Genomic DNA, 27,625 nt, shown 5'->3' with positions numbered 1-27,625 from the left:
ACTCCAGGAAAAGAGCGTTCATTCCCATAAATGGGCTTCTGCCTCTCGTGCTTAAATGCAGGGTGTGAGGCTCTGGGATGGGAAAGTTGTGGCACAGAAACTTGCTTAAGCCATGGAAGCAAGTCCTGCTGCTGGCCTGTGGCTGACAGCATCACATTCCTGCAAGAGAGAAACTAGGAGACGTGCATAAGACTGTGAACAAACTCAGGCATGAATGGCTACTTTGAGGGCAGGACAGAAGTAAGGTTTCTTTCCTTTTTATAGAAATTAGGCTTAACCAAGAAGAACCCAAGGAGGGATTCTTATATAAACTTGCTTATGTTTAGGAAAACAACCAAAGACCACGTTGTGTGTTAGACGAAGTGCCAAGTGGCCAGAAACGGACTTAGTTTCCCATTGTGAACTCTGTCCTCAGTCGGACAGACCGAAAGAAACTCTGACTGGGGCAAGGAGGCACAGATCCAGGTACATGGGGTCTGACAGGGCTGCAGGCATGCGAAAGGACACGTGGACAGTTATCAATGGCACCGAGGCAGTGTCCCAGGGGCAATGCCAGCCCGATGCACCTTCCCACCCAGTCCCCTGCACAGTGTCAGGCTTCACACTAGCACCCGACAAATGCCTGCTGTACCTCTGGTGACACCACACCCAGGACGTCCCTTACTCCTCAAGTTATGCTCCCCTTCCTGCCAGGCTCCCCTGGTTATCCCCCTCTCCTCGCCCAGCCCTGCACCCCTCCTGATAGCACACCTCTCAGGGCTCAGCCAGTGGGAGGCGCCAGGAGGGTGCCGCGTCCTCGCTGCCTTGGCGCCCACAAGGCTCTGTTGACCCTGCTCCCCCTCCCTCTATCCCCTCATCCCAGCATGGGCAGAGGCTCCCACGCTGCTGGCCCACAGCCCTAGTGGTTCTCCTTACCCTGCACACACGCCTGGAAGCAGCCCCGCCGTGACCATGCCTCTGTCCGAGCCAGCCAGCTGGGTTCTCCCCCATGGGATGCAGGATGACACTCCCCCTCAGGCCAGCCTGCTCCCTGCTTCTCCCTGCTTTGCTTTTGACAACTATAGACCTTCAAGGTCTGGCTCCAAAGCCACTAGTCACAAAGCCACCCCTGATCCTCCCAGGGAAAACCAGCCCCACTCTCCTGTCATCCTAAAGCAGGCGGGTCCCACCTGTGTGTTCCTTGTACTATTCCTCTGGCAATGGTTACTTAGTTCTCTTCTGTTGTCGACAGGGACCCTGCCTTGTTCACTCAGTCACATGAGTGACAAGCCCAAAGCCCTGCAAACAATGGCAACTGTGCATTTTACCTCCAAAAACAAGCAGCCAACACACCCTCTGAACAACATTCAGAGAAAAGTGACACAGGAGAATCTATTTACAGACAAAAGATTCATAACCACAAGAGAGTGACGGCACCTACAGATCATCAGGAGAAAAGAAAAATAAACCACTGGAAAAATGGGCAAAGAATATAAACAAATCCTTCAGAGAGGAATTGAAATGATTGATAAGTTTATGAAGAAGCATTTAATTTTAACAGTAATCAGGAAAAAAAAAAAAGCATATTAAAACAACCATGAGAGCTGATTTTTACCTGTGAGAATAGTACTGACAATCTCCTCCAGAGGACCACTGAGGGCCTGGTCTCCCACCTACTTTCTAGGGGTGGGCAGTGTCACCCGGCCCCACCTGCCTGGACCACCCCTTACTCCCTCCTCCCAGCCCTGCCCCGCTTCACCCCCACCCCACGGACTCAGCTTTGCCTCAGCAGCTCCCTGGCCTCTGGAGCCAGACCACCTCAGCTCAGATTTTGGCTCTGGTATGGGCAAGCGCTGCAATCACAGACAAGTTACTTAACCTTCCTGTGCCTCAGCTTCCTCTCTGTAAACAGGGGATAATGACAATACCTACTTGCAGGGTTCTTAAGAAGATTGAATGAGTCAGTTCAGGGAAAGCACATAATAAGGCTCAAGAGGTATCTGTGATTATTACAGTAAGTCCCCAACATATAGACGAGTTCCACTCTAAGAGGACCATCATTAAGTCCAATTTGTTCCTGAGTCCAACAAAGTAAGCCCAGGTGCCCAACTAACACACTTGGCTATATAGTAGTGCACTGTAATAGGTTTGTAATACTTTTCATACAAATATCAGATAACAAACACAAAAGTAGAGAAAACAATTTTAATCTTACAGTACCTTGAAAGTACGGTAGTACCAGCAGTATCACCACTGCGTTAACACTTGCTTCTGGACATCCTGGGCTTGAAATAAAGACGCTGCACTGCTGTCCTCTGTACAGGACTGTACACTCAAGTGCACAAGAGCACAACCACGTGTAGAGGAGGCATGCACGTGACAGCATACACCAGACGCACGAACTAAGTCACGTAAGTGGACGTGTGAATGCACATTCACATCTTTGAAAAAAACAACTTGAAGGTTTGTATGTAGGGGACTTACATATTCACTACTCGTATTTGTTTTTGCTATTATGTAGCCTACAGAAATTCTCATACAGAGAAGAGGAACAAGAATGATCACTGCAATGTTGTTTATGATACAGGAAAAAAAAAAACCTGGAGAAAAATAAAATAACATGAATGAACAAGGCAATGCCGTAACCAAATATGTGGCTTCAATACAACAGCTTAAAACTACTTCAAAAGAGGGAGGTAGACCTCTACGTACTTCAGTAGAGAGCTTTCCAAAATGTACTGCTGGGTACATCTGGCATGGCCCATTCACCCTCCGTGAAAACAGGACACACGGACAGTAACATGTGGGCGGGTGGTGTTGGGGGAGGGGTCAGTTGAGAATGGGATGAGGAGAGGCAGGGGATCTGGGGTCCTTCTCCTCATCTATCTTTCACTGTTTGAATTCTCTTTGAAGGGAGGATATTTACACAGCATACCAGTAGCTTTATCAAATAAGGAAAAAGTGCTTCATAGAATCCTTGTGAGCTAGACTGACACATGCCATCAAGTATGGGACCCTGTGCAAGGTGGGTGATGCAGGATGGGGCTGGGGTGTAACCAGCATGGGAACCAGGTGGGAGAGGCTTGGCAGCAGGTGCGGGGGAAGAGAGGGCGGGGAACCTGTGCATCACCCCACCCAGTGCTGGCATTCTCCATCAGCAGCAATATGACCTCACAAAGAATCCTCTGACCTAAATGTCAGGCAAGATTAGGTAAGGAACCACCAGGGCACTGAACATTTATTAAAAATTTCACCACAAAACAGTTACAGACCCAGGAGGTATAGCTGCAACAACTGTGCAACACCATCGGCCTAGAACTGTCTGTACATGTGTGTGTACACCCATATACCCAGATATACAAACGAACATGCATGCACACATGCACATACCCACACAGTCTAAAAAGCTTAATGATAAGAGGGCACAGCCCAAAATGTTAACAGTGTTTATCTGGGATAGGCGTAGAATTATCAATGATCTTTTCTCAGAGTTTTTTGCTCTTTTCTATATTTTCCAACTTTTCTACATACTGTATTCTTTGGTATTGCACAAAGAAAATCAAGTAACCATACAGTTTCATGTCCAGGCCAGGCCACTCTGGGTGCCACCCTGGGTCACAAAGGCCCCTCTCTGCGGTTCTGGTTTCTGGCTAGGTGTCTGCTGGACAGTTCTCTACTCTCATCCAAGGTGGAAAACACGGGGGCTTCAATGGGCCATGGGAGGTGTCCAGGGGAAGCTCCCTGCCCTGAGACTCTCAGACTCTAGAGGTCAGGAGTGCTATGGGCCACCTTCATTCCTGCACATGAATGTGGGCCTAGTCACTTCAGTTATGTCCGACTCTCTGTGACCCCATGGACTGTAGCCCACCAGGCTCCTCCATCTATGGGATTCTCCAGGCAAGAATCCTGGAGTGGGTTGCCATGTCCTCCTCCTGGGGATCTTCCCGACACAGGGATTGAGCCCATGTCTCTTGGTCTAACCTGCACTGGCAGATTATTTACCGCTAGCACTCCTAAGCCTCTGAAGGGAGGCCCTAGCCCAGGGAGCTGGTAAGAAGGGAGGGTCTGAACGTGCAGCTCAGCCCTGCCCCTCATTGGGAGGGTGCCAGCATCTTCTGGACATGAGGCACTGCTATATCTCAGTCTTTCCTTTGCCTGGACTGCACCCTCTGCCTCACCAGTTAGGAAACCCCAACTGCAGCCCCATGGCCACCTGCTCTCTGCACCCTTTCCCAAAGTGGATGCTGGAATGAAAGCTGCCTCCGTGGAAAGCCTTGCTCTAAGGGGCCTGAGCCTCAATGAGTTACTCAACTGCTCCGTGCCTAAGCTTGCTCATCTGTGTAACAGGGTTAATAGGGCTCAGGGGTGATGATCAGAGCAGTGCCTGGTGAACAAGAAGGGCAGCTCAAAGCCAACTGGTGGCAGTCGTGACAGAGGTCCTGGGACCCAGTGGCCAAGTGACCCAGTCCCCCGGTGCTTCTGGAGGTGGTGTGGGAGTGGACAGCGGGCCTGGGGCCAGACCACAAGAGGCTGCGGGGTGGCAGGGAGACAGGCTCCCTATCAGGCCAGGGCCCTGGAACTTGAAGACCAGAGCACTGCCCCACCAGGCAGCAGACAGGGCAGGAAACAGCACTTCAGTTAGTCCTGAAGAGGGGCAGGCTCTCCAGGTGGGCTCCACGGGAACGGGTGCCCAGGTTAAAGCAGCAGCCCCAAAACAGCAGATGCAGAGAAACAAAAGGCATGTGGCACACTTCCAGCTCAGTGAAGGTCTGGACCAGCTGGGGTGTCTGGCAACTGTGAGGGCTCTGGGTGGGGATGGAGAGGCAGGGGGCAGGGGGGACAGCTCACTCCCAAGGGCCACACAGTTAGGCTCCGCTACAGAAGAGCCTCTGTGATTTCAAGGCAGGGAACGAACAGCTTGGGGTGGGGAACGGCGCAGGGAGGCAGAAACCCAGGCGCAGAGAGGAGGCTGCAGGCACGACCAGGAGGCAGAGAGGAGTCGCAGACGGGCACCAGGGAGGAAGGGGAACCCAGTGATGCCCTGGTTTCCGACTTGGAGGATTATGATGGGTGAGTGGAAGAACAGGCTCTTCTCCGGACCAGGGGACCTTAGGCCCTTATCTGACGAGAGGGCTCCCCAACCCTGCCCCTTGCTCCCTCCTGCCCCAACTGTCCACCTTGGGGCATCTGACAAGGATCACAGGGTGGGCCAGGTCCTTTCACAGGCAATGATGGTTCTGGTGTAATGAATACAGGAGGTCATCTCTGAGAACCAGAGCACAAACAAAATGGGAAGCACCCAACCACGACACTGGACACGGTTTATTCACCCCTGTGGCAGACAGGCCCTTTCTCCCATTGAGCAGACCAACAAGGAAGACGGCGCCAGGGGCAGGAAGTCATGAGGCTCCAGGGAGGTCAGGAAGCTGAAGCCCACAGCCCCTCTCTGGCCAGGTTGTGCCCCACAGTGGCCAGGACTGTCCAGCCCTGCAGAGTGTGTCTGGTTTGGGCCCAAGCGGCCAAGGCAGAGACAATGAGCCTGTTTCTTCTTCTCCACGGTCCCACCGTCTTGACACTGAGGGCATTGATGGGCCGGTTACCATGGGAACTCAAGCTGCAGATCCGGTCCCATCCCATGAGTACAAGGCTCCCTCCCGAGAGTTGATGGCTGCTCATCCCATTCTGTGCGGTGCTGGACAGGGCCTCATGCCTGCCGCCAGGTCTGCAACACTCCACAAGCAGAGACACCGGACCGCACAGAGACCAGGACTCGGCAGGATGACGGGACCCTATAGGGTGGTGCGGGGCCGGGGTATATAGCCGACCAGACTGGGGGGCAGCTACAGCATCACAGGGCAGCTCCTCCCCCCGTACCATGGAGCTGGGAAGGGCCCGCCGAGAGATTCCCAGAAGCAGGGATCCAGATAAGCGGTGGAGGGGAGATGGTTCTGTCCAGATGCTGAGAGGAGCCTGATTGTGCTCAGTCACAATGCCTGCACCCTGCCCCCCACGAGAGGCTCTTCCAGGGGCGCCTTCCCCTTGACTCTGAGGGCCCAGCACCCAGAGGAGCACTTAACAAACACAGTCTGAATCAATGTGGGCATGTCTGCCAGGCACAGGTTGCCCTGGGCCGACAGCTCTGCACCAGAGAGACAGCTCCATCGGACCTCATCTCCAGGAGCAGCCAGACCATGGGTGTGAACTGAGGTGCCCACGAAGCACAGAGCCCAGTGGCCAGCAGACAGCACTGCAGAGGCCTGGGAGCCCAGGGGCATGGCTGCAGAGCAGCAGCCAGCCAGGAAGGACAAGGCACTGACCGGGAGGGCTGTAGGAGAGAGCCTTTCTCGCTTGACAGAACAGCACCAAGGATGCCACGAGGAAGCAAGTGCAGAGTGAGGGGTCTGGCCAGAGCAGAAGGCAGTAGAAGGGGCAGGAGGGTCTCCATGCCCTGGACGGGGAGAAGTGGGGGAACAGGAGGCCAAAGACAGAAGCGTGGTTACAGACAGCATAGGAGGCACGGGAGCAAGAAGGTGGCGGCACCCTCCAGGCCTCCAGCTCTGGGTGAACCGGGACCCACGGGGAGGGGGAGGAGGGCCCATCTAGGGGAAAGCCTCAGACTATGAAGGACTGTGTGCGGCCCCTGGGGAGGGATGGGTTTTTCCCTCCACCATGGAGACTCAGGAGTAAGCCTCAGTGTGAAGCAGAAGGAGCCAGCAAAGACCATGCAGCATGGATCACACCAGCGCCGGCACTGTTGCACACTCGAGGCTGGTGGGTCCACACGGGCCCATGTGTCAGCGGCAGCACCCAGCTGAAAGGCTCCTCGCCCAATGGCTTACCCGAGACTGAGATGCAGGGTGACGGCCCTCTGCCAGGCGAGTGAGCAGGCAGGACAGTCAGAAGGGAGGGCTTTGGGCCCTGGCCTGCTGGTTTGTAATGTGTAGCAAGTCACACTTAACTGGACCGAGGTCTCCTCATGGTGAACAGGCCCAGCAGCACCTGCAGGTCAGTACCAGGCTCCATGGTGACAGCAGTCCCAGGGAACCACCGGCCAAGCCCAAGCACACACCAGGGTCTCCAGTCAGTGCCAAGGCCGTGCTGCAGTCCCAGCTTGAAAGGACATGGACAACTCGTGATCGTGAAGGCCTCCATGGGCAGGGTGCTGGCTGGAGAGAGGGGCACCAGTGCCAGAGGTGCCAGAAAAGATCAGAGGAACTGCTTTCTAGAGGCCAGATCTGTGCAGGAGCCCAGAGATCCTGAGGAGCCTGGAGTGTTCCCCAAAGTGTAGACAGTCCTGTGTAGTTCAAGACCAGGGAGGGGTCCAGACGACCCACAGGCTCTTCCGCTCCACCAGGACCAACACCCTTGGCCTCTGCTTGGAGAAGTTTAAAACAACTTCCCCAATGGGCCATAGAGCTGGCTAGCCCCCTGGCCGGGTTCTCAGTCCTCGGACCCTGGCCTTGGGGGCTCTCCCAGCGCCATTCATTGCAACTCAAGCTTTTCTCACCTCCCCCGACTGTAGCCCCAGTGACTCACCATATTGCCCATCAAATAAAGCCCTGTCCACTTCAATCCATTACCATATGAATGAAGAGGGCAGACAGGAACATGTAATACTGCATGACTTTCGCAGTCCCAGTTCTGTCTATCCCCACCCCCCAACCGTGCCCCCCGCCCCAGCTCACACCAGAAACTTGCCCTTGCTGTTCACAGACCATCCAGGAATATGGCTCCCAGTTGAGAACATAAAAGCAAGATAGCCTCCAGGTGAAAACCAGTACCTAGTGACTGCTGTTCTGGGCTCCCCTTGTCCCTCCCAAGTCCCCAACACTCACTGGAACAAGTTCCGGCCCATCACTTCTAACACCTGGCTAAAGCTTCAGCTTGCTCCTGGTTGTAAGAACAAGCTGTGTGCAGCAAGACAATTTTCCTCTGTTGACAAGTGAATGACAAAGGCCCACCTGAAATTCTGGGCCAGGTACACTCAGCTCAGTAGCTATTTTAAGTAAAACTATTTAAGGAAAGTTCAAAACCATTTATGGCTCTTAGATCTTTCAGGGCCCTGGCAGCCAGCCTGCTGTTTTATGCTCAGACTCAGAACCAACAAATTAGCTCAATACTCCAGGCAAAGCAGAAATGCAAGGGCAAGCACGGCGCCTCAGTGCCACCCTTAAGATAAACATCACTTCTAAGAGCTGCCGACGCCGTGCTGCTGTATCCAGTGGGGGCCAATGGCTTGCTGCCATACTTCTCATGTGAATGAACAACCTGTCTTTTCTCTGAGTGAGCAACGTCAGAGGTGATGATGTAGGCTGGGCTGAGGCTCTCTCTGCTGAGAGCTGACCTGACGGAGAAAGATGACTGGCAGAGGGGTGCATGGGCTCCAGATACAGCTCCGTCCCAAGAACCTTGTGACTGCAGCCAGGACTTCTGTTTCTCCAGGTCACCGCTTCCTACACAAGTGGACCAACCCAGCCTGGACTTTAGTCTAGGTAGGGCATTCTCACCTGAGCCCACGGGTGACCAGCCTGAGACTTTAGGCAGGGCCTTCTCACCTGGGCCCAAGGGTGGCCCAAGAACAGTCATACATGGGTATGATGCACATTTTTCTCCCCCTCCTTTAACACTGCACGTGTATATCTGTGTGTGCATGTATGTAGGTGTATGTGGATACATGTATATGCATATGAATGTGCATGTGTATATCCATGTACATATGCATGACTGTATGCAAGTGGGTGTATATAATATGTTCTGACACACAAAAAAGTGCAAAATGCTTAAACATAATTTTGTATATAACTTACATATATTACACATATATATATATGCCTGGCCTTTCCAGGTGGCTCAGTGGTAAAGAATCTGCCTGCCACTGCAGGAGAGGCAGGTCCAATCCCTGGGTCAGGAAGATCCCTTGGAGAAGGGAATGGCAACCCAAATCCAGCATTCTTGCTTGGAGAATCCCATGGACTGAGGAGCCTGACGGGCTATAGTCCAAGGAGTCATAAGAGTCGGACATGACTAGGCAACTAAACAACAACAAATACCTATATGCTCCTAAAGTAGATTAGGAATTAGAACATTGCAGATTAAGTTTGAAATTCTACTAACTAGAATTTGATGTGGATCCTTCCAGCCCAAGCTTCTATACTTTCACTACCTGTGTAAGCGTTCCTAAGTTCTACAAAATGGCTTAGTGTTTTTTAAAAATTTACATAAATACTATTACACTGTGCATCTGCAACCTGCCGTTTTCATTCAACATTAATTCTGGGATGTATTTATGTAGATACACACCTAGTTCCCTCTTTTCTAAGTACTGTTGAGTACCCTGTGGTGTGACAACTTTTCTCCTCCATTCTTCTCCTGGTGGTATTTAGGTGGTGTCTCCCTTCATCTAGAGATGACCCCGTGGACACTCCTGTACACGTCTCCTGGGGCAGCAGTGAGGGTCTCCCAGGCTGAAGCCAGGATGCGGACATGCTGACATAACCAACCTCCTATCGCTCTCCAAGCAGCTGTACCCACTGCCAATTCCTGGCTCCTCCGCAGCCCAGGCAGCCCTTGATGCTAACACCATCTCGGTCTGCCAACCCCACAGGCGTGAAGTGGGACGGCCACCTTAAGGCCCATCAGTTCCCGGGGAGGCTGGGCACTTTTTCTTACCTGGGTTTCCCTTTCATTCAATTTCCTATTCATATATACTTCCCCACTTGTCTACCTGGCGCTTATCCTTTTTCTTATTCATTTACGTATGTTAGTTGCTCAGTCGTGTCCAACTCTTTGCAACCCCATGGACTGTAGCCCACCAGGCTCCTCTGTCCATGGGATCCTCCAGCAAGAATACTGGACTGGGTTGCTATTTCCCTCTCCATTATTCATTTATAGCCTTTTAAATAATCTACACATGAATCTGTTATGTTATAAAATACTGTTATATGTTATAAATACTTCCTACTCTCTTATTTGCTTTTTTAATGTTGCTGCTGCTGCTAAGTCACCTCAGTTGTGTCCGACTCTGTGTGACCCCATAGATGGCAGCCCACCAGGCTGCGCCGTCCCTGGGATTCTCCAGGCAAGAACACTGGAGTGGGTTGCCATTTCCTTCTCCAGTGCATGAAAGTGAAAAGTGAAAGTGAAGTCGCTTAGTCGTGTCCGACTCTTAGCAGCCCCATGGACTGCAGCCTACCAGGCTCCTCCGTCCATGGGATTTTCCAGGCAAGAGTACTGGAGTGGGGTGCCATTGCCTTCATGACACCTTTGTTATATAGAACATTTAATGGATCAATCTCTTCCCTTCTCTATTTGATCTTCTTGTGTCTTGTTTAAGAAATCCTTTCCTTTCTCAACTCTCCTACACTGTTGGTTAGAATGAAAATAGGTGTAGCCACTATGGAGCAAAGTATGGAGAGTGTTCAAAAAACTAAAAACAGAACTACCATATGACCCTGCAATTCCACTCCTGAGCATATATCTGAACAAAACTATAATTCAAAAATATACATGCAGCCCTATGTTCATGGCAGCACTATTCACAATAGCCAAGTCATGGAAGCAAACTAAATGTCCATCAACAACTGAATAAAGAAAATGTGGCACATATATACAATAGAGAAGGAAATGGCACCCCACTCCAAACTTCTTACCTGAGAAATCCCATGGACAGAGGAGCTTGGCACACTACTGTCCACAGGGTCGCAAAGAGTTGGATATGACTTAGCAGTGAAATAGCATACAATGGAATACTGCTCAGCCACAAAAAAGAATGAAGTGGCAATCTAAAATATGACACAAATCAACTTATCTATGAAATAAAACAGACTCACAGACACAGAGAACAGACTTGGGGTTACCAAGGGGAGGCATGGTGGGGGAAGGATGGACTGGGAGTTTGGGGTTAGCAGATGCCAATTGTTATCTATAGGATGGATAAACAACAAGGTCCTACTATATAGCACAAGGAACTACATTCAGTATCCTGCGAATGAAGAACATAAAAAATATTTATGTATGTACAACTGAATCACTCTGAAATTGACCCAATATGTAATTCAACTATACTTCAGTAAAATAAGTTATAAACAGAAATCCTCTCCTTTGCTGATGTGATGAAGGTCTTCCCCAATGATACACACTCAGGCTCTCATCCTATCTGGAGTTCCCATACAGAGTGGGGGTGAGGGTCTGCTGCCCTTCCCTGTGGAGACCTGGCTCTCTCAGCACCATGTCCTGGACTGCCCAGCCCTCCCATCCACAAGAACCTCTTTGGCTCACACACAAGCTCCCACATATGCCTGGGCTGGAGTCAATGTCACCGACGGACACAACCATCACCAGGCCATGGCAGAACTGCCATGACCACTGAAACTCATGGTGACAGACACTGTCCTCCCCATCTTCCTTCTCGGAGTCATCTATGGTATTTGTGTGATTTCATATTCAATATAAAAATCTACACGCACTAAAACTAGCTTATACTGAATTTACACATTAGTTGAGGGGACCTGTGACAGTCACCTCTCCCATCATGAATGTAATCTCTCTCTCCATCATTCTTGCCTTCTTTTTCCCAACACTTTTTTTACAATGTTTTATAATCCTCTTCACGGGAGTCTGACACGTCTCTAGGATTGATTCCTAAGTATCTAACAGCTCTTATGCTGTCCTCGCAGCTGTGGCCATCGTCAGGGGTCTCTTGTCAATCAAGCCCCCACTTCTCTCTCTCCTTAGTTCTAATATTTGGCCTCTGGGTTCTCTTGGATTATCCATATGGTTAATTTTGTCCTCTGTCAAGACTGACATTTGGCTCTTCCCAATCTTTATTTTTTTGGAAATTGTGTTGCATTATCTGGGATTCCCATTATAATATAATGAGTTGAGGGGCAAAAAGAAACATGTTTGTCCTGTTCCCAATGATGTATATTTTTAAATGGAGAGGATCCAGAGACTCTCTCAGACTCTGAAAGGGATCCATGATTCAAGACAGGTGAATAACCACTGGTATCATTTGACCTGCACCACACAAGATAAATGGGATCAGGTCCATGGTTGTATGAAGGTAAAGTCAGGGCTTGAGTGCAGCAAAGACCAGGATGAAGAGTCAGGGCAGGCACCGGGCACAACACCAGCTGCCCACTAAGGGTCTAGGGAAGGTCACTCACAGAAAAACTGGGAGCCAGGAACGTGGAAGGAGACAAAGCATAGTACAACCATCAGAAGTGACACACTCTGCCGTGTGGACACAAAGCGCTCCCAGCCCTCGCTTCACCATGGCTCACTCACCCATAAATCAAAGCTAATAATATATACATCTTATTTATGAGTCACAAATTCTCCTGGCTGAAGAAGGCAAATAAGGTTTTTAAAGAGTTCTTATTGAGTAGGTAGAGGCCGGACTGCTCCGGGCCTTTTCCACATTAGCAGTGCACTTGGGGGAGGTGGGGAGGAAAGCTGCACTGGGAATACAGGGTAACAGGCCCTCCTTGAGAAATCACACACGTGTACACAAACACACACACACTCACCTCCAAGACAGCTCTTATGCCCTGGGTGTGTGACGGCCTCCTGTATCAGTCCCAGCAGCATCCCATTCCCAGGCTGAGTGCCAGGCTGTGTGCAGCCCACCTCGGCTGCTCTGGACACTCCCCAGGAGATCCGGGGGGAAGGGTGCACACCCCAACGAAACCTCTCCCACAGGCAAAGCAAAGACAGCAGGCTTCACAGCACAAGCCCCTCAGTAGTGGGATGCAAGTTGTTTGAAGATGGGGTGTGGTCAGGGGGCTGGCGGTTCTGATGCCTGAGGGCAGGAGTGGTAAGGGGCCTCACCAGGCCTCTACTGCAATGTCCCGGAGCTCCCTGCTCTACTTCAGTTCCCCTCTGTTCACTTAATTATAAAAGCCAGGAACCCAGGCACTTTGTAATTTACTGTGCCATTAAAGAGTCACTTTTAGTTGAAGACAAACTGTCGGGCCACCTGGGCGAAGCAATGAACTGTGGCAGAAGCCGGGCCTGAGCCAACAGGGGAAGCAGGCGCCAGAAGAGCACCAAGAAGTACTTCCTTAATCTGGACCGTGGACCAGGAGATTTAGGAACCTCAGATTTAGGAACTGAAGCCAGTGCTGCCCAAAGGCAAATCTTAAATCACAGGATGTTTGCAGAGACCTGAGTGTTCAATATACAACAAAAAGACACACCAAGGACATGATGGGTTATTTCAGACACTCTCTGACCCACGCGGTGTGAAGTACAGTTCAGACAGCAGGATCTACGTTTCCAGAAGGCCGCACAACTCACGTTAGCAGCGTTCGCACCGGACTTAGGATGCAAAGAAATGTCCCTCACATCAGAGCCACACCAGAGGTGGCCCACTTCTGCCACGGATAATGATGAAACTAAATTTAACGCTGGCTGGTGGCAGGGTCTCAGTTATGAGCAGGCGCGTCCCTGTCACTCCACTTGATCCTCTAAGTGTTTGTTGGAGGTTTGCTCAACGCACAGAGAGGTCCCCCGGTGGGCCCCCACCCGCCATAGATCAGGATCAACCCGCCGGGCTGGGTTGGCACAGGAAAAGGGAGCCTGCCTCTGAGGTCCTATGGAGCTACCCCACCCGCGGTCCTGCCCCAGGCTTGTCCCCTCTTGCTCGCTGACAGCACTCCTGCGAACCAGGCGCGGGAGTGGTCAGGCCCCGGCAGGTGCTCTGCGGCCCGAAACACTGGACCGTCCCGTCCCAAACATCGCGCACCTAAGTACACAAGGTCAACGTCCCGACACGCGGGCGGATGGAAAAGAAGGAAGAGACCAGCCTAAGGTTACACGACCGGTCCGCAGAGAACTGCTATCAGACCCGCCGACCAGAGGCCCAGAGACGAAGCCAATTCCCCCCACCCCTGCCGGGGGCCTGGAGGGGATTAAAGGCTGGACCCTCGCCTCTGGCTGCGGGGTCCAGGCCGCCCGGAAAGCCCCCTTGACTCCGGCCGCCCTCCCTCCGAGAGACTCGGACGCCGAGGGAGAGCACCTCAGTCCCCACCTGCGCGCGTACAGGGTCCGGAGCCCCGCGCCGCCCGTCTAGTTGGAGGGCCGGCGCCGATAGGCCGGGTCGGCGGCGGGAGGACCTGAGGAACACGGGAGGACGGCGCTCTCACGGGCTCCCCACCCGCGCGGCTGGGCAGGTGTCCGCGTCTGGGTGCTGCCCCGTTGGCCGCCGAGGACCCCGCGCCGCGCTCCGGGAGATTCCTCACAGGGCGCCCCCTCGCGCCGCGCCCGCCGGCGACAGCCAAAGTTTTGGGCGCGCGGGGCCATCCGCACTCACCTGGCCCAAGTTGAGGTAGCCGTGCGCCGCGGCCACGCGGTCCGCCACGGCCGGGCCGCCCAGCACTTGCACCGCCCAGTGGTTGGTGTAGACGGGGCGCGGCGGCGGCGGCGCGGAGCAGGCGGCGGGCAGCGCGAGTAGCAGCAGCCAGCGCCAAGGGCGCGGCGCGAGCGGCCGGAGCCCGGGCCCGCCGGCGGCCCTCGAGTCGGGGCCCGCGTCCCCGGCGCGGGCGGGGGCGCGGGGCGGCGGCCGGGGCCCGGGCGCGGGCGGCGCGCGCGGAGGCATGGCAGTGGCAGGCTCGCGCGGCGCCGGAGCGGCGAGTGCGCCGGGGGGTGGGGTGCCGCCTTTTAAAGCCGCTCCGCGCCGGGGAAGCGCCGCCGCCGCCGCCGCTGCGGGCGGGAGCGAGGGGAGGAGGCGGCGGCCGCCGCGCGTTCCCGCCCGCGCGGCCCGGCAGTGCCCTGGCCCGCGCTCGGTGACCGGCACCCGTCCCTCGCGCGCCCCGAGCAAAGAGCTCCCCCCTCACCCCGTAACTTCCCGCAGACTAAGGGGGCGCTCGGGACACGCGTTCCCCCAGCGGCCGGAAGGGCCAGGGCATTTCAGGTGAGTCCCACTCCCAGCCTGGTTGCCCGCATCTCCCTCCCGTCGGGGTGCCTGGGGGCCTCCGTCATTTGCCTAACAGTGTTTGACCTCCTGCGCGCAAAGCCTTACTCGTCCCCGCGTGAGAGCGCGGCTCGCCTGAATATTGGGCGAAGAAACCACAAGGAAAGACGGGTCGGCCCCGCTGAAAACCAGGCCTGACAGTGGGACACAGCAAGGGGGCCAGAGACGTTTGGCTTTGGGAAGAACCTCGGGGACAGCCTTCCTGAGGGAGGACGGCGCTGTGGGTCCCCAACTGTCCATTTCCCAGCAGCGCGACCGTGGGCAAACTGCCACCCCTTTATCTGTGAGTGCAGTGACAACAGTCATCTCCCCGGTGGCGCTGTTCAGAGGATGACAGGAGCGCTGGCCATGCACCAGCTTTTGTTGAGTGTTTGTATGAGCTCTGGCCTGCCTCGCAGTAGGAGATCACTAGTTGTGCAGACTTAAACGCCACCCGACCCCCACCGCCCGACCCTGGGACCAGTCAGGGAGACAGTCAGTGGGGTCTTCCTGGCTCTGCTGCCTCCAGCAACCTAGAGTCCAGTAGAGACACACTTGGTGCACCTGGAGAGCTCCAGGAGTGTCACACATGGGACAGGTGACTGGCCAGGGTCTCTTCTGCCATTCCTCCCAAGGGCTGTTGGTCCCAACTGGCAACACGTGGGAAGCAAGGCTTCACCCTGATTAACACTGGCAGCAAAGCAGAAACTAGGCCAGGAAGGCCTTTAAGTGGGAAGAGGACCAGTGACCTGACCATCTGCCTCTGGATGGCTGTAGAGAGCTCAGGGTGTGCTTCTGTGGCTTGGCACATAGAAGGCAGGTGATGAGGGGCAGGAGCCAGTGGGGACAGAGCAGGACCCAAGGATGATGGCCTCCCCTGGGGCCTCTCCAGCCTCCCTCTCAGGAGCCCTTTGGTTTCGTAACCCACATGATTCACCCTTTATGCAGGCATGAGTCACCCCAGTGGAGGTGGGAGCATGGGAGGCCCAACAGGGACCAGCCGAACTCCTGCACACACGATCTCCTGCCAGAGGCCCCTTATGGAACTGGAATTGATTCCCCACACCTTCTCCTCTTCTCTGCACTAAATGCAGTCTGTCCTCCCTTTTCTCCCCTGCCAAGCGGGCTCAGCTCCCTGGGCCTGCCCCACCAGGCAGAATGCAGACCCCTCCTTCCCCACCTGCAGACAGCCTCGCCCTGCCCACCCATGAGGCAGGAGGCCTGAAGGCAGGTGGGATTGCCCTATGGGAGATCATACTGCCCAATGGGGCACAGGCAAAGCCAGAACCTGCAGCCCACCTCCTCCCAATGCCACCCTGGCTGCCCACAGAGGAGGGTCACTGTCACTTACCAGCAATATTTACCTGTCCCCTTCTGGCCCCTGTTGTCCAGACTGTCTCCAGGCCCTGGCCTGAACCCTGTGTTGTTCTCCTTCAAGTCTGTGACCCTCAGGGTGGACCTAAAAGCTGTCAAACAGAGTGAAGTAAGTCAGAAAGAGAAAAACAAATATCATATGTTAATACATATATGTGGAATCTAGAAAATAATACCGGTGAACCTATTTCCAGAGCAGAAATAGAGACACGGGTAGAGAACCAATGTATGGATACCAAGGGGGAACAGGAGGCAGTGGGACGAACTGGAAGATAAGAATTGACATATACAATCCTCCATATATAAAATAGGTAACTAATGAGAAGCTACTGTTCAGCACAGGGGAAAAAAAGGCACCATCTGTTTGCAGGACATTATTAAGTTAACCTTTAAAATGCATTCCAATATACATTGGGTGCAGACAAATACTATTTGATTCCATTTATATGAAGTATTTAGAATAGTCAATTTCATAGAGGCAGAAAGTACACTGGTAGATGCCAGGGATCGGGGGTTGTGGGGGTGTGGGTGTGGGGAGGGGGAGGGGGAATTAGTGTTTAATGGGGACAGAGTTTCAGTTCAGGAAGGTGGAAAATTTGGGAGATTGATGATGGTGAGAGTTGCACAACTATGTGTATGTCATTAGTACCACTGAGTTCATTCACCATATATATGGTTAAAACAGTATGTTTTATATTATGTGATTTACCACAGTAAAAAAGAAAACATGAAAAAAAAAAAAGTGTGACTCTCTTCACGCTAAGGCTACACTGCAGAAAATCTAAGTTATTATGAGGCAGCTCATGCCTCCCAAGAGTGCACCCCATGACAGCAGTGATTTTGACAGACAGAGATAAGGGTTTTTCCATAACAATTTAGTAGATTAAGGGATTCAGCCCACTGAGCTGAGAGTAGACTAAAATGCATCTGAATTTTTATTTGGAGGGATCCGAATTTATTAACATCTGCTCATTTGGGGCTAAACTTCCCATTTATTGTGGATGTGCCCGGACAATATCTTGGCTTCAATGTGGTAAGCAGACCAGCTTCCCAAAATGAACATCCCAAATCATAGTGCCTCCTGTGGCTTCCTGTTGATTTCATGGTGACAGGACGGCTCAATAACAGAAGTCTAGCCCTCTGCTCTGTAATGGGACCTGGAATGCAACTTGGCTCATCCTCCTGCAGGAAGGGGGTTTCCCACTCACTCTAGCTTCAGCTCTCCAGACTGCCCTTGGGGGTCGCACAGCTCTGCAGGGAGGGGGAGGTCAACAGACCTACAGGTGGATAGGACATGGACCAGAAAGGTGACTGGAACCAGGACATTTTTCAGAAGTTGTTTTTTTTTTTTTTTATTAATTACTTTTTGACTGCACCATGCAGCATGTGGGTGTCTTAGTTCCCCCATCAGGGACTGAACACGCACCCCTTGCAGTGGCACTGGGATAACCAGTGGTGGACTACCAGGGAAGTCCCTTCAGAAGTTTTAGCAAATGCTAATATGACAACGTGATATTTATGCCAGCATCTTCTCAAATCAGACCAGAGACGGCAGCATTGCTGGTGGATATTACTTTACACAAAGGCTGACCCCTTTACCCAAGTGCAGGCTTATACAGCTGGGGCCACGAGATGCCCAGTACTGCCCAGACAACTGAACAGAAGACGACTTCACATAGCTACTGGGGTGTGCTGGAGCAGAATTTGATCCAGAAACTGCCTCCATTTAGGCAACAGGCACTTGATTGAAAAATTGCATTTCTGGACATGTGCTCCATTTGGCAGGTCAGGATGGCCCCCAGAGTGTCTGATGTGAGGGAAGAGCAAGCCCTCAGCAGACCTTCGCCCCTGCTCTGTGCAGCTCCAGGCAGAGTTTCTTCAGTACCCTCTGCCAGAAATGGCAGTGGTGATGCTGTCTCCACGCAAGAGCCACAAGGCCAGTCAAAGCTGAAGCAGGCCAAGTCCCTCACCCAATCTGGCACCAAGTTTGCACTGAACAAATGGTGACCACTGCTGCCGGGCACCAGGAGCCTCCAGGGGGGCATGGAAATGTCCTATCCTCCACCAGGCCTCGTTGCACACTTCCTTGCATTTTAACATCCCGGAAATCTCACAGATGGTGTTTTGTGATCACCACTGGCCTGGACTGAAATTGAGATCTTCCCAAGTAGGTTTCTGTTTGCTCCCACCAGTGATCTGGGGCACAGCTCCTGAAACCCCTTGGGGACCACGTGGGTGGTGTGGCCCCAGTTGAGAATCGGCTGGCCGTTCAAAGGGTCGGGATTCCTCCCTGACTCCACAATGGCCAGGACAGAGGCCACAGGACTGTGTGGTCCCTCTCTGGTGGTGGTTTACTTCTCATCTTCTGCACCGACTGCAGCCTTTACTGGCACAGCTTCATGGAAGGGTCCCCGTGACACTCCCCAACTTGGACACATTTCCTTTCTTAGTAACATGTCAAACGCTGATCATCTTCTACTCAAGGGCATGTCTTGGATTTGATGACTGTGGCACTAGTGCCTCTGAGGCATACTGCAGTAAAGATAACCTGTTTAACCCTCTCACATGTTATCTGACCTTTTTTCTTGTAGCATCTATTGACATCCTACAGCAGAGGTAGAGAGTGCGGTGTTTTTAATGAAAATCTGCTGTGATTCCTTTGGCAAAGCAAGGGCTCTTCCATTACCTGGTTAGCATGAATTTTCAAATCCTATCCTTCTGTTGGGAGAACCCCTGGATGCTTTAGGCTATGCAGCCTTCAGAGGTGTGACGCCTGATGAGACGCACAAATGCATCCTATGGAGCTGACAGCCTCGCCACCCAGCCTGGATGGCACACCGGTACCCAGCCTGGGGGACAGGAGATGCTGACACAGACACCGCATACAGCACCCAGTGAGAGAACCTGAGATGAGGGAGGGGTGGGAAAGAGCAGACCTCTGCCTCCCTTCATGCACCTCCATCTTCACCCCACCCGCAGTCCCAGAGAAAGCTTCACCCAGGCCCAGGGAATCTACAAACCAGGGATCCCTCAACCAACCCCAAATCTTTTCAGCCCAAATCCAACCTGGAGCCATTGCCTCTAGCTGTGGCGGGTCAGAGGGCTTGCCCTTCCCATGTTCCATGCTCTCCCTTCCGTTCTGTGTTGCTGCCTGTTTATCTCATCACCTCCTTAGTGTGGGCTCCAATTCCTACTTTACTCCTTTCTAAGGGTATGTCTGACCATCTGGGATGGGGGGGCCATAAACAGCTCCCACTCCCCGCCTCCTTATCTTTCTGGTTAGACTCTCCTTTTATATCTAGATCTTCCATGTCTGAAGAATCTTGTGAAAACTGCTTCTCCTACAAAACAGTTATCCTGGATCTAGCAGTTGTCTATCTCAGTGCTCCTTTCATAAACTCCCACGTGGAAATTTAGTGTCAAGCGAGGAATTTGTGAGCAAAACAAAATCCCTCAGAAGCTTGTCCCAACTAAGAATAAAAGCCTTGCAGTTTCTCCAGTTTCCCTTCTTGCCTTGGCTTCTAGGAGGCTCAACAGATGAGCAGTGGGACCTGCATCTGGGTCCTGGGTGAAGACACCATCACTCTGATGCCAGGACGAGTTTCGGCTTCACTGCCCGAGCACTCTTTCCAAGTGAGAGTAAATTAGGAACTTGGGCCCCTTCGCAGTCTCTGCAAATGGAGCAAGGCAGTGGATGGGGTGGCAGTGGGGCTGTAGGCACAAGCTGTAGAGAAGGGTTCCAAATGAGCCCTTTCTAGACAATTACGGTCTCGGGGGCTGGAGTGTACACAGAGATAGTGGGGACATGCATCTCAGGGGATGCAAGCAGAGTGGCCGAGCTGGGTGGGTGGATAAATTGGCTACTAGGGCCAGAAGGCAGCAATGCAGTCCCTCTCTGCCCTCCTCCGCTTTCCAAGCCACCCGTCCCCGGTTGCCCCGGTCCCCAGGGAACTCCTACTTGTGGCCCCACCCCACCCTGTGAGCTCCTGGCTCTTCGCCTGATGGTCACTCTGGGCCCACAGTCGACCACAGTTGAAGAACCAGCCACCAGGTCTCTCTGACACTTGCTATCCACACTTCCAGGGTCATGCAAGTCCCCATACTCCTCTCCACTCCCACCCCAGCCCCACCCTCTCTCTCCCAGGCCCTCACCCTTTCCTACCACGTTTTCAGGGGAGACCCTCCTCTCCTACCACACCCAAGGGCTCTGCTGCCCCACCCCTGCGGCCTGAGGACCCCCGTCCCGCCCCATGGTCATGCAGGGGCTTCCCTGCTCCAGCTGCCAAGTGATCTTTGTGCATAAACAAGCTGCTGCGGTCCATCGTCTCTAAGACAGAGATGACAACAAACTCTCCGGCAGCCCTCCGTCTCTCTCCCTCCTTTTAGAGCAGCTCTGTCACCACTGCTCACGTCACTAAGTCCAGGGGCCGGTTCTCAGCCCTGGTCCTCAGGCCCTTCCTGCAGCTTGTGACCACTTGGCCCTGAAGCCTCTCCAACGTGGTCTCTGGGACACCCCCCTCACCCTGCTGGTTCCCCACCGCACAGCTGCTCCTCAGCCTCCACAGCCTGGTCCTTCTTGGTATCAAGGGCCCCAGGCCTCCATTCTTGGGCTCTTTCCCTCTTCCCTGCCCCTGGTACAGGTCTGCCATCCTCACACTGTGGGCGCCCATTACAAGCCAATGGCTCCTAACCCCGTGTGGCCCAACAGCTGAGCTGTGAACACTGAGGGTGTTTCCCCTCTGCACCCAAGGCCCCCCACACAAACAGCTCTGGTCTGCCTAGCCCCCATCCTGCCCCAGACTTCCCATCACAGTAGAGGGCAGCCCCTTCGACCCCTCCCCATTCTAGGCTCTCAGGGATCTGATCGTTTCTACCTTGGAAATGCGTTCAGAGTTTGAGTTCTTCTCACCACTCTCACTGCTACCACTCACACGTGCCCCCTGGTGTAACTTGGCAGTCTCCCAAATGCCCCCCTACTCTGACCATGCCCCTTGAATCAGCCCACAGCATGGGGGACCATGTGCAACAGTCACTCAGGCCACTCCCTGGTGCAGAGTCCCCCTGGCTTCCAGGCTCACATAGAGCAAAACTGAAGTCGGAGCAGCCCAGATGTCCTGTGTGACCCACCCTCCTCCACCCCCACCATGCACAGTGGACCGGTCAGATATTGGAAGCATATTGAACTGGATGGTTTGAGCTTCCTGGAGGAAGTGACTTTTAAGCTGAGCTCAAAGAAATAAACAGGAAATACCCAGATGAGTGGACATCTGTCAGGTCTAAGTAGGAAAACACAAACTGCACCAAGTGTTTACATTGGAAGAACTGGTGGCCTGGGCGAGGGAGGAGCTGAAGTGAGGAGACAGGGGCAGCCCTAGATCTGCACCAACTCTCCCATCCACCCCTGCCTGGTGTCACCGGCTCTAGGCATTGCACCTGCAGTAGGACCAGCACATGCAAAGGGCCTGATGCAGAAGAAGGCAGAGGGGAAGGAGTCCTGACAGTGAGAGGAGGGCAGCCTGAGAGGAGGCAGGGGCCAGGCTGCCCCAGCCTCATCAGCTCTGGCAAGAATCTGGACTAGATCCCTGGAGGAGAGACACTGCCCTGCTCCAGCCAGTATCTGAGCCACCCTCATCTTCAGAAAGCCACACCCCCTATCCACACCTTCAGCCCTTTACTTAACACCCTCACTGCCTCTGGCCTCTTCAACCCCACCCAGACCCTGGCCTGGAAGGTTCCCTGTGACATTCCCCTGCCTCTCTCCCCGGCCCCTCCTTCCCAGCCCCATCCTGGAAGAGCCCTCACCACTAACACAGGCTCCGGGGGTAACTCCCCATGTGGTCTCCAGCTCTAGCTCATTGCCCCTCAAACCCACCCCTACTACACCTGACACGCTCCTGGGAGCCCTCTCAGACCACCATGAGTCTCTGTGGCCACCAGGGTGGAGCCCAGACTCCACAAGGCACAGCCCTTGTGCGTTTAGCAGGCAGGCACTGTCTTTCTTGTTCGTCCTGCCCTGTCATGGGGAGCCACGTTCCCAGATAGACCAGCCCTTCAGGCCCAGGCTGCCTGGCTTTGGACATCTCTTCCCTGGGCGTGCCTTTCTCCCCTCTCCGCCCCCACACACAGATTCCTCCTGCCTTGGGGCACCTCCTCCAAGAAGTCTTCCTTCACTGAGAGTGTCCCTCCCTCCTGTCCCCAGGAGGAACTGCTTCGGTGCTCTTTTCTGCCCTGGAACCTCTCACACCCAGCTTGGTGCCAGCAAGGGACTGAGTCTCAGAAGCACTTTTCATCTCATGGGGCTCCCTGGGCCCCCCATTTGTCCCTGCGAGATGAATTCTCAGGCCCGATGGCCCTCCCCTGCAGAAACCAGCTGGAACCTCCTTCTGGGGCTTCCTACAGCAGTGTCTTCCAGAACCCTGGGGAGGATGAGCTACTCTGACGTGGGCGGGAAGGACTGTGAAGGGAATTCTCCAAGTTTAAAGAACGATTCATTGGAGCCTTGGGTTTTCCCTGTAAATGTGACAGTGATCATCCTAAATGTCACTCTGCAAAGGTTCTCTATCCTTTGGTGACAGGTGACAATGACTTTGCTGAAAAAGTTAAGACCAGAACACCCAACCACAGATGTCCAGGAGCAGCAACCGGTCAAGGGCCAAGGGCAGGAAAGCCAGGTCCCATCCATGCTGAGCCGCCCAGTGACCAGGGTGGGCGTCGGGCTTGTCGAGCCAGGGCATGTGGGGCTTCATGACGTCAATGGGTCACATGAAACAAGGGCTGCAGAGACGAAAGAAGCCTGGCGACCGCAGGCCATGAGAAGCAAGACACAAGGACATCCCCTTTCCTGTCCACGTGCTCGCTGCTTTGATTTTCTGCTGACATGAGCACAGCTTCGGGCAGGCTTGCCCTGGCGCGACCAGAGCCTGGTCTTGGGCGGGGCAGGCAGCAGGCAGGGTACGGCTCTGGGAGGAGGGTGGAATCCAGCCCGGCACCTGCCGGCTGTGTCACTCTGGACTGGTCACCTGGCCTACTCAGCCTCCAGAATGGGACTTGAAACGGGCGCTCCCTGGAGAGTGGACCAGCACCGCGCCGTAGCCCACAGCCGAGCTCCTGAGGCGCGTGTCTGGTTTGGCAGACGCTGGCAGGGGTTGTGGTGACAGCAGAAGCGTGGGGCGGTGGGCACTGTGCCGAGTTACATTTAGATGTTACTAAAACCTAAATGGTTTCTGTTATCTTGCTTGGATCTATGTGGTGGATTTAGGGCTTCCAAAAATCCACTTGAGGCTTTTTATATACTCACTATTTATAGTCTAAACTCTTCCAAATCCCCAGCCCAGCCAGCACATCCCTGCTATTCTTTCTCTCCGCCCAGACACTCCAGCCTGGGAGAACAGAGCTACGGCATCTGCAGCCCTGGCCAGCCCAGCACGCTTTCTCCTGGGGATGAAACCAGGGACTCCTCTGCTCCTTGGAGAGTTGCTGGTCACCACGTCCATCCCCTCTCCCTCGTAGGAACTCCAGAAACTCTATCCATTCCTGGCATTCCATACGGTCATTCCCAAAAGGTGGAAAATCTGGTTGCTGTAATTCAGTCGCTCAGTTGTGTCCGACTCTTTGTGACCCCATGGACTGCAGCACACCAGGCTTCCGTGTCCTTCACCACCTTCCAGAGCTTGCTCAAACTCATGTCCATTGAATCAGTGATGCCATCCAACCATCTCATCCTCTGTCATCCCCCTTCTCCTCTTGCCTTCAATCTTTCCCAGCATCAGGGTCTTTTCCAATGAGTCAGTTCTTCACATCAGGTGGGCAAAGGATTGGAGCTTCAGGTTCAGCATCAGTTCTTCCAATGAGTATTCAGGACTGATTTCCTTTAGGATTGGCTGGTTTGATCTCCTTGCTGTCCAAAGGACTCTCAAGAGTCTTCTCCAACACCACAGTTCGAAAGCATCAATTCTTCAGCGTTCAGCCTTCTTTATGGTCCAACACTCACATCTGTACACGACTACCGGAAAGACCATAGCCTTGACTATACAGACCTTTGTCAGCAAAGTGATGTCTTTGCTTTTTAATATGTTGTCTATCATTATCATAGCTTTCCTTCCAAAAAGTGTCTTTTAACTCATGGCTGCAGTCACCATCCACAGTGATTTTGGAGACTTTGGTAACCATATAATATTTCTGTGGCCCATACGATTTTGTGTCCTGCTCTCTTCATCTGGATCAGGGCCAATCCCTTATTCTTTGTCTTTCTCCTGAGCTCCTTCTCCCTCCATCTTGTGAGCTGATCCTTCATAAAACCAACAGTGAGCAGTGTGCTCCATCACGGGTCACAGATGTCACTGTTGTTCACTCAGTCTCCGCCCTTAGGCCAAGATGCTTTGCCTCTCAGGTCAAAGTTCATGTGGGACTTGGGGCACAAACAAGACAGCATGGCAGGAAGTGAGCTCAGGTCCTGCCCCCAGAACAGGAAGAGAGGGTCCAGACTGAGCAGATGCCCAGGCAGGAGGACGAGAGGCAGTGTATCACTGAGCTTAGAGCACAGATACCTGAACTGACCATGTACCCAGCCCTGCCCTTCCTAGCTGTGTGACCTCAGGCAAGTCAGTTAACTTCTCTGGGCCTGGGTTTTCCCAACTGAGGATAAAATGGGCATAATATGTGTGTTCACCAGTAATGAATCAGGGTAGATATAGACTTGTGCCCTTGCCTAGACAGCATCACATAAGAGCTGTGACTATGAGGTAGGGTAGATGTAGACTTGTGTCCTCGTCTAGACAGCATCACAAAAGAGCTGTGACTATGAGACAGGGTAGGTATAGACTTGTGTCCTTGCCTAGACAGCAGCATATAAGATCTGTGACTATGACGCCACAGGCTGGGAGGCATCTGACCGCTACCTGTGAACACAGACGCTGTAGAAGTGTATGTGTACTGTATGAACACAAACGTGCTCCAGGCCGGCCGGCCCCGAGGTGCCACTCCTTGAAGACAGATGCTCCACATCCTAGACCCAGAAAGAGCATACCACGTGCAGCTGGGAGCCAGGCAAGGGAGGGGGGAGGAAGGTGGCCAAGAAGAGAAACACACCCAGCCCTCCTGAGGCCTCTGCCAGGCTGTCCTGCGTGTCTGTGTCTCGTTGGTTTTGGAAACTGCCCTGAATAGTACCTATCTTTTCTCCCATTTCACAGATAGGAGAGTCGAGGCTCAGAGGGAAGAAGGGCCTTGCTTAAGGCCTCAGACCCCCCTGAGGTTGAGTGAATGAACGAGTGTTTTAGGCAGGATGGAGGTGGTAGCTCTGAGGGCACAGGATGAAAGGTGGACGAGGAGGCCAAGTCACACCCAGAGGTGCTTGTCCCTCCCTGCACACAGTGAGGGAGCTCCCTGGGTCCCAGACCAGGCCGCAAGGGCAGGGAAGCAGAGCCCTGACTGGTCCACCTGTGTCTCAGCAGGAACGGGCGACAGGCCCAGGAAGTCCCTGCCATCAGTGACGTGGTGTCTTTGGCATCCCCATCTGGCTGTGCTCCTGGGCTCTTGGGGTCCCTACAGAACTGCCCCTGGGGTCAGCAGGCCATACTGCTGCCCCTGAAGGAAACAGAGGAGAGGAAGCCACTCCACACTGCAAGCCTAGTGAAGCGGGGAGGAAGACCAGGTTTTCCAAGCTGGGGACCCCCTGGCTGGGGGGCCCACCATCCCAAGAGCTGCCTCCACTCCCGGTCTGGGACACCCTCAGTCAGTCACTGCCCCTGGGTGGTGGAAAACTGGCCCTTTGGGATGGAAAGCCCAAGGACACACCCATAGCCCATGGCCCTCCTCCAGGGGCAGTAGCAAGGGCACATCCAAGGGTGGGCACCGAACACCAGCCTGGGATGCATGTGTCCCTAGAGCAGACGCAGGACTAGCTGGGAGGGTTGCGGATGAATACTAGCCGCCCAGTTAAATCTGAATTTCAGATAAACAATGAAAAAATCTCAGTATAAATGTATCCCACACAATCACTGGGATATACTTATACTGTCTATCTGAAATTCCCACTTAACCTGGCTACCATGTATTTTTCTTTGCTACATCTGGCAGCCTTACATGGTATCATACGTTTCAGCTAGAGCTGGGGAGGGCAGGTATCACTGATACTTTGAGAAGTGTCAGGCAAAGGCTTTGGAGTAGAAATTCAGAACACTTTCTGATGGGGCCAGGAATCGAGGCAACACAAACCAGCAGCAAAGTCTTGCCTTCACCTTTCTGGTGCCTTCCTCCTTCTGATGCGTTCCTCCTGAAAGACAAGGCCCTCTATCGATGTCTAGAAACATCTTTCTGCCCTCCAATGTCTGCAAGCCTACCCTGCCAGTGGCTTGTGGGAACTGAATTATACCTTCTTTTTCAAAACAGAAAAGAACAGAAAAGGTCTTCTCTCCAGGGCAGCAGCCACATGCCCCTGAGCTAGGCCATCAAGGATGAATATTCTCTTAAAAATAAAAATTATGGTGCACTTAAAAAGGAGCATGTTATGTCAGCAGTGGTGATAAGACAATTTATTACTGTCTACAAAAAGAAGGCTCTAATGACATGGTGGAAGCCGGCTCAGTGGGCTGTAAATTATGAGCCATTCTCTCGTTGGCGGAAATAAATCCTCCTGTCAGTCACTGTGCTGCCTGTGATGGCTGGCAGGCTGTGGAGCGGCAGGAACGACATGCCCACCGCCCGGGAAGAGCACCTCCACTCTTTGGGCCCCTGACTTGTTCATGAGAACATTGCGCCATCTCTGGTCACAATTTTGGGAAATGTGTCCTTTTTGAGATGAAAAAATAGCAACTAGTTATGGTCTTCTAATAGGCAAATAAAAGAGAAAGAAAGGAAGGAAGGAAGAAGGAATGAAGAGGGTAGAAAGCAGAATTCACTGTGGAGGAGCAGGGCCCATGCTCAAAAGACCTCACAGACACCCTGCTCTGAGAGTGCTCCTGTCCCTCCTAAGCCAGGCTTCCCTTGGCCAGAAGATGAAGGAGCTGGGCTGAAGGGCAGACCCACAGGGACCGCTGTTACCATAGGTGAGGTGAAGAGCCTCCTGAGAGGGGAGGGGTTCAGGAAGAGCCGGGCAGCACCTGCTGGAGACGCTGAGGTGGGGCCTCCTTCACCCTCCATGAAGCTGAGCTCAAGGAGACTCCCAGAGCCTGCTCCCTGAGTCTAGAATTCAGTGTAAACAGCCTCAAAGCCCATCTGCCTACCCCTGGCAGAGCTCGGGAGCACCCCACATATCCCCTCCAATGGCCTTACACCATCCAAAGGTGAGCTGTGCAGTCAGCCCTTCCTCAGGAGCCCACTGCTGAG

General features: G+C 53.4%; 1 protein-coding gene and 1 long non-coding RNA gene across 4 annotated transcripts in view; one reads left to right on the top strand and one right to left on the bottom strand.

The window, feature by feature from the left end:
- Positions 1-27,625, bottom strand: part of PCSK6 (proprotein convertase subtilisin/kexin type 6) — a 209,848-nt gene that overhangs the window by 155,165 nt on the left and 27,058 nt on the right. For 2 of the 3 annotated variants that reach the window (XM_061394652.1, XM_061394653.1), the window contains exon 1: positions 14,291-14,575. In XM_061394652.1, coding sequence (XP_061250636.1) covers positions 14,291-14,575 — 285 coding nt within the window. Of the gene's footprint in view, positions 1-14,290; positions 14,576-16,280; positions 16,396-27,625 lie in introns of those variants that run through there. The other variant, XM_061394654.1, reaches the window with a different exon arrangement.
- On the top strand, positions 14,583-19,798 carry LOC133234292 (uncharacterized). Its single transcript, XR_009732096.1, has 3 exons — positions 14,583-14,890; positions 18,895-19,197; positions 19,606-19,798. It is a non-coding gene; the product is annotated as an uncharacterized LOC133234292 (long non-coding RNA).

This window comes from Bos javanicus, chromosome 21 (assembly GCF_032452875.1).
Source record: "Bos javanicus breed banteng chromosome 21, ARS-OSU_banteng_1.0, whole genome shotgun sequence".
Taxonomy (NCBI): domain Eukaryota; kingdom Metazoa; phylum Chordata; class Mammalia; order Artiodactyla; family Bovidae; genus Bos; species Bos javanicus.
Note: the sequence above shows the minus strand (reverse complement) of the source record. Positions and strands in the feature narration are given on the sequence as shown.